Source organism: Henckelia pumila, chromosome 1 (assembly GCF_033568475.1).
Source record: "Henckelia pumila isolate YLH828 chromosome 1, ASM3356847v2, whole genome shotgun sequence".
NCBI classification, from domain to species: Eukaryota; Viridiplantae; Streptophyta; class Magnoliopsida; order Lamiales; family Gesneriaceae; genus Henckelia; species Henckelia pumila.
In genome coordinates this window covers 126,321,136-126,328,373 of record NC_133120.1, presented here as the reverse complement: position 1 = coordinate 126,328,373, position 7,238 = coordinate 126,321,136, and the positions used below count along the sequence as shown (strand labels likewise).

At 35.8% G+C, this 7,238-nt stretch overlaps 1 protein-coding gene across 1 annotated transcript; it reads right to left on the bottom strand.

Moving 5' to 3' along the window:
• Nucleotides 1–3,902: 3,902 nt before the first annotated feature.
• LOC140889769 (G-type lectin S-receptor-like serine/threonine-protein kinase LECRK3) lies at nt 3,903–6,592 on the bottom strand. The gene has a single exon (XM_073297497.1). The coding sequence runs from the start codon at nt 6,492–6,494 to the stop codon at nt 4,119–4,121; it is 2,376 nt and encodes a 791-aa protein (XP_073153598.1). The 5' UTR covers nt 6,495–6,592; the 3' UTR covers nt 3,903–4,118.
• Between the last annotated feature and the right edge of the window lie 646 nt (nt 6,593–7,238).

The window sequence follows — 7,238 nt, the reverse complement described above, 5'->3', positions numbered from 1 at the left end:
ACGGGAAACTGCTGAAGCCATAGAAGTGACTGTTTTTGTTTGTTACAAGAAAATATTACAGCGCCAAATTAAATCTTGGAGGCAAGTGGGAAAAGCCAATGAGACTTTTGGGAGTGGAAGAACAAGTCAAAAAAAATTTGGGTCATGCTCAATCCTCCAAGTCTTCGAATAACACAATGGCCACAAACCTTTTGCGTGAGGCATACTGTGAAACCCCAGATTTTTAGAATTTATATTTTTTAATTCATGGTATAATTATATATTCCGAGATAATTTTGGAGATATAGTATATATTTAGATTTTATTTATTAATTTTGTGAGATATTTAGTTTACAAAATTAAGATAAGTAATCAAGATATAGATGGAGTAAAATCTTTAAGTGATATGATTTCCATTCAAACTTTGATTATCGAAATCCTAGTCAATCTTAAACTTCTTTTTGTGCTTATAAATAGATGAGCAAGCCTTGTTGAAAATCACACTTAAATCATCTCTATTTCCTCTCCTTATTTTCGAAGCAAACCTTCGAATGAATAAGGTTTTCCCTTGAGTCAATTTCTAGTATACCTTCACTTTTATAATTTGAAAGTCAAAGCTTTAAGTTTGAGTCAAGAAGTTGGCCTTTTTTTTTCTTCATGCACGTGGAGTTGGAGTAGGAATTGTGAAGAGAAAGTAATAATTCAATCAATTTTCCAATTCCTGAGGAGACTCAACAGTAGGAAGTTTGAGAAATTAAGGCTGATTATTTCGTGGACCTGTTTCTAAGATTTCGGTCGAAGCTTTTCCCATCTGTTCAAGTTTCTGATTTTTGTTTTCGCACAAGTTATTCGGTAAGTGGGCTTTTATTTTAAAACCTTATGTATGATTTAAAATTTCGATCATTCATGATATTCTTTCGAATTTTGCTATGTAATTGATATTCTTGATGAATTTGTTATAAGTATGTTTTGGCACTGTTATGACTCAAATTAGGAGTGGAAAGGGAATTTCCGAACCATGATATGTTATGGCCCTGATGCGGTGGGTAATAATAACCGTTCTATGACCTCACCCCTTAGAGGGATTACATATAGGGGACTGATCAGTTAGCCACGAATAATGAGAGGAATTTCAGTGTCTGGCCAAAATATGTAAATCATGTTGATTTTGTTATGATGATGATGTTTATGTTATGTTATGATGAGACATGTTATGAGATGATATGTTTTGAAATATGACATGCTTGAAATACAAGTATGAGTTTTCTCAAATGAATATATCTATATATATATATGTATTTTTGGTATGATCGATCGGCCCCCACTTGCTGAATGTTTCCCAAAACACTCACCCCTTACTTTCCTCCCCAGATAGGAATGAAGATCAAGTCGAAGAAATCGAGCACACGACATGTTTTGGGAGATGGTGATAAAGAGAGTTTTTGAGATTTTATAGTTATTATTCTGATTTTTAAGATGTAAGAAGCTTCCGCAATTTTATTCGATTTTTTTGGGAATTCTGAGTTGTATTTTATCTATAAAATAGAGTGGTTTTAGTTAAATTCTGTACTAAGAGCCTGGTTGTTTTCGAATGATATTTGAAAGCAACGGCGATGTCACCCGGACCCGGGAGCGGGGCGTGACAGAAGTGGTATCAGAGCAAAACCAGGTTCATGGTCTTGATGGGAAATTATAATTAAGAATTTATGATCTTCATAGGAAGGAACCACTTGGGTGTAGTATTTATATTGCATAGTCAGTATAAAATTTGAGATTGTTTTTGTTGGTGAATTCTTGGTTTAAGTTAGATTGAAATATTTAAGTCATTATTTTTGGATTCATAGGGAATCATTTGGGAATTAGATTAAGTTTTGATTTTTGAGATTTAAGTTGACATTTGAGATTTAAGTTTGACTTTGATATTAGGACTTGTATATTAAGTTATAAAATTTTAGATTTAAGTTTCACCTTTTGGGCTGAAAAATTAAGTTAAAATTTTGGGATTTATTCTAGAATTAATAGTAATGAGATTCTAGTTTAGACTAAGTTAAATCAAGTTTCGAGGACGAAACTTCCAATAAGGTGGGAGGAATGTGAAACCCCGGATTTTTAGAATTTATATTTTTTAATTCATGGTATAATTATATATTCCGAGATAATTTTGGAGATATAGTATATATTTAGATTTTATTTATTAATTTTGTGAGATATTTAGTTTACAAAATTAAGATAAGTAATCAAGATATAGATGGAGTAAAATCTTTAAGTGATATGATTTCCATTCAAACTTTGATTATCGAAATCCTAGTCAATCTTAAACTTCTTTTTGTGCTTATAAATAGATGAGCAAGCCTTGTTGAAAATCACACTTAAATCATCTCTATTTTCTCTCCTTATTTTCGAAGCAAACCTTCGAATGAATAAGGTTTTCCCTTGAGTCAATTTCTAGTATACCTTCACTTTTATAATTTGAAAGTCAAAGCTTTAAGTTTGAGTCAAGAAGTTGGCCTTTTTTTTTTTCATGCACGTGGAGTTGGAGTAGGAATTGTGAAGAGAAAGTAATAATTCAATCAATTTTCCAATTCCCGAGGAGACTCAACAGTAGGAAGTTTGAGAAATTAAGGATGATTATTTCGTGGACCTGTTTCTAAGATTTCGGTCGAAGCTTTTCCCATCTGTTCAAGTTTCTGATTTTTGTTTTCGCACAAGTTATTCGGTAAGTGGGCTTTTATTTTAAAACCTTATGTATGATTTAAAATTTCGATCGTTCATGATATTCTTTCGAATTTTGCTATGTAATTGATATTCTTGATGAATTTGTTATAAGTATGTTTTGGCACTGTTATGACTCAAATTAGGAGTGGAAAGGGAATTTCCGAACCATGATATGTTATGGCCCTGATGCGGTGGGTAATAATAACCGTTCTATGACCTCACCCCTTAGAGGGATTACATATAGGGGACTGATCAGTTAGCCACGAATAATGAGAGGAATTTCAGTGTCTGGCCAAAATATGTAAATCATGTTGATTTTGTTATGATGATGATGTTTATGTTATGTTATGATGAGACATGTTATGAGATGATATGTTTTGAAATATGACATGCTTGAAATACAAGTATGAGTTTTCTCAAATGAATATATCTATATATATATATATATGTATTTTTGGTATGATCGATCGGCCCCCACTTGCTGAATGTTTTCCAAAACACTCGCCCCTTACTTTCCTCCCTAGATAGGAATGAAGATCAAGTCGAAGAAATCGAGCACACGACATGTTTTGGGAGATGGTGATAATGAGAGTTTTTGAGATTTTATAGTTATTATTCTGATTTTTAAGATGTAAGAAGCTTCCGCAATTTTATTCGATTTTTTTGGGAATTCTGAGTTGTATTTTATCTATAAAATAGAGTGGTTTTAGTTAAATTCTGTACTAAGAGCCTGGTTGTTTTCGAATGATATTTGAAAGCAACGGCGAATTCACCCGGACCCGGGAGCGGGGCGTGACACATACGATGGAAGACGACCGAGCCTAGTTAAATGCATGTAACATCTCATTTCGGTTTTAATGAATAAGACACTCATTTTTAGAGATTGAAATTTTTACGATGTTCCTTAAAATTTTCAAAATAAAATAATACTTTTGTTTAAAAAATTATATACATATTATTTACCTATAGCATTGTGTCTTATTTATAATATAATATTTCATCATCTAAAACATATATAGGACTACAAGTTTTTGGTAACATTTAAATTTTTACAAATAATTTTGTTCCTATTTTATTTATTTCTTTTTTTAATCGGAAAGCAATCATCTCTATTAGGACAACGATCAAAATGTAATGCTTAAACTAGGCGATTTAATATTTAACTTGAATTAATACAAGTTATAGTTTTTTTGTAAAGATGTGAGCAATACTCAATCGTAGTTACAATAACATTAGTACCAGAACCAATGACACATTTAGATAATCTATCAAAAATATACATATATACTTTTCAACATTAGAAACCTAAATTGCCAACATATATGACTAATAAAACAAGTCATCCTTATTAGTACTCCATTCATAAAAAAGCACTAAATCAACAACAAATTAAAAGACCAATATCATATGATGATACTCAAGATCTAATCGATGAAGGATTCAGGGTCCGGTGGAAGAGGCACTTCAATAGATCCTTCAAGCATATGCAAAACTCTCTTCATGTTAGGCCTCAACGATGGATTTTCTTGAATGCACCAAATCGCAACCATCACGAATTTCTTGAACCTTTTGATATCTTTGCTGGCTTCCTCGTCGTTAGCAACTAGCAAGTGCAGTGTACCGTCTTTGTAACAATCATAAGCCCAATCAGCCAGAATTTCCTCGGCCACACCTGTTTCCACGTTCCTTCTGCAGCATATCAGCTCCAACAACAAGATACCGAAGCTGTAAACGTCAACCTTCACTGTGATAGGCATGTTTCTGAACCATTCAGGAGCTACATATCCTCTGGTTCCCCGGATCCCGGTCATTGTTCGGGTCTGATCATCCCTCAGAAGTTTCGCAAGCCCGAAATCCGAGATTTTTGCTACCAGGGATCCGTCCAAGAGTACATTTTGAGGCTTGACGTCGCAGTGTATGATTTGAGTGCTGCACTCTTCATGCAAATAGCAGAGTCCCCTCGCGGTTCCAAATGCAATCTGTACTCTTTGGTACCAATTCGGCCTCGAGTTCTGGAAAAGAAAGCTCGCTATCGAGCCATTGCTCATGTATTGGTAAACAAGAAGCCTGTTTTCACCTTCATCACAGTATCCTAGTAACTGCACCAGATTTTTGTGGTTAGTTCTGCTGATTGAGTTCACTTCAGCTTTCAGTTCTTGTGCAGAATCTTTGGCTATCTGATTCAGCTTTTTCACCGCAATTAAGCCTTCATTTTTGTTCTTCAGAGTCCCTTTGTACACAGTTGAGCAAGCCCCGCTTCCAAGTTCTTCCCTGAATCCATTTGTTGCCTCTTGTAATTCTTTGAAAGTGAAACTTCTTATGTTGGCCAAGTGTGGATGAAGAATCTTTGATTCTCGTCGTTTTAAATGGAAACCGAACAAGAATAAAGCAATGAGCAGGAGTACGTTGACGAACACAGAGCTTCCAAACAGAACAGATCCTGTGATAATGAGAGTGGATCTATTGCTCTTTTTCGAATTATTACTAGGCGGGGCTAATGTGGCATTGCCTTTCCTTATTTTTATCAATGCTTTTCCCCCGATGCTCGAGTCAAGTCTACCATTCAAAAGAGGGTAACTTTTCTTCCAACATTTATTGTTGCCATAGAAAGCAAGGGCGCATAAACAATCATCAAGACAAGACTGTCGACACCAATCTTCTTGAACTTGCTCATATGATATGTAATCACCTCCAGGGAAATTGGTGTTAGGCATGTCCCTAAAGGTGAAAAGGGATGTATCTTGTGATTGTTGATCACAACTCTGTGCGACGAAATCTTGCTTGCATCCGCTCATCTTGTCACTTGGATTCATAGGAGAGTACCCCGTGGGACAGGAACAATCTGGCCTCTGATCAATTCCCAAGGAGCATATGCTGTTGAAGCCACACGCACCCCATGCCGAATTGATCGGCATACTGAGACATATATTCTCGGGTAAGGAGTCCAAAACGGACCAACTCATCGGCCTTCCAACTGTTGAATCACCAGACTTGGGATATACATAATGCCTGAGAACCCCGTCATAATCCAATATCGCTCTCTGGTAATATTGGGCGGTTGAAGCGCCATTTGAAGACAGAATATCAAGTATAGTTCCATTCTCTGCTGTGAGGAGGATGTATCCAGATTGGTTAAAGATCACATGGAATCCACTGCCAACAGTATTTGATACCCAATATGGACCGATGTTCTCGTCCATGGGGAAGTTTCTGCTGTAAGAAACAAGATTCCCATCACTTTGCATCAAAAACATGAATCTTCCACTCGAGTAATTCGTCTCCGAAAAGCTGGAAACCAATCTACTACCCTGGTTGAATATCTGGGACGGTAAAATTGTATCGGTTGGATAATCAAAACTTTGCCACAAGACAGCTGATGCATTGCCCACCAGCACAAAGTTACCCGTGTCAAGCATGGCGCCATATGCGACACCGGACCTCGCCAGGGCAGCACTCCAAATCGGCTGGGCACTTGGATCAACAAGCTCAAATCTCCCATCCGTAAAAATCTGAATCTTGGATCCTTTTGCAGCTGGATTATCCCGATTAGCAGACCAAATTATAGTTTTTTCGGGTATTTTGTCGAACCAGATGGCTAGCAAGTAGCCTCCACCGGGCACCATCTGTCGGAACCCGAAAGCAAAATCACCAGATGGCGATAGCCAAGCTGAATTCGAATTGTCCGCATTGAGAGGTGAGCCCAAAGAAACGTTGTGATAGGGCTGCGCAGTGGCTAATATTGGAACCAAAACAACTAACATCAAATTTAACATTTTACAGAAATGAACAGCACAAGTCATTACAGCACCATATATTAATGGAAAATTGACGCTAACTTAGCTACTACACGCGACTCATCTTTCTATTCAAAAGTCGAAACATCGTAATCTAAGGCAAATTCTATGCAGCCCTTGGGGTTTTATAGCAAAAATATTAATTTTATAGCAAAAATATTATTTTAAATTCTAGATATAGAGTACGGATATAAATCATTGAAACCAGGATATAAATCATTGAAACCCCCATGCGCATTATCCCATGGGTAGATGGAACTCTTTCATTGGTTCAAATTATGGAGGCCCCACATTAATCATGTGGGATCTGCATAATTTAACCAATCATGTGTTTCCACCTATCACATGGGGATAAAACTCATGGGGTATGATGAAATTTTTCAGTTTTAGACTACTAAAACTCAAAGTTCGACAATGAGTGGGAAAAAAAAATTCCACATGAAACTTGAGAAATTTTTTTTTGTTATAATATATTTTGTAAAAAAAGAAGAAAAAGAATTTCAAATGTCTATTTCCTTGACGACTTTTTTGCAGCTTGAAAAATCACTCCATAGGCATTTATTCATGATGTTGAAAGCACTATAGAACGTGTAAGACGGAGTCAACATAGACGACTTTTTCGCAGCTTCTATGGAAAATAATTGACATTATTAGGGTTTCTTCGACCACATTTTTCAATTTTTTCCATTCCGTATCTCCAAAATAGAGTTTTGTATTTTTTTATTAAAATATTCTCCAACTCTGATGGGT

What these genes read in the sequence shown, in the direction of transcription:
- LOC140889769 (XM_073297497.1), bottom strand. Translation starts at nt 6,494, where the DNA reads ATGACTTGTGCTGTTCATTTCTGTAAAATGTTAAATTTGATGTTAGTT.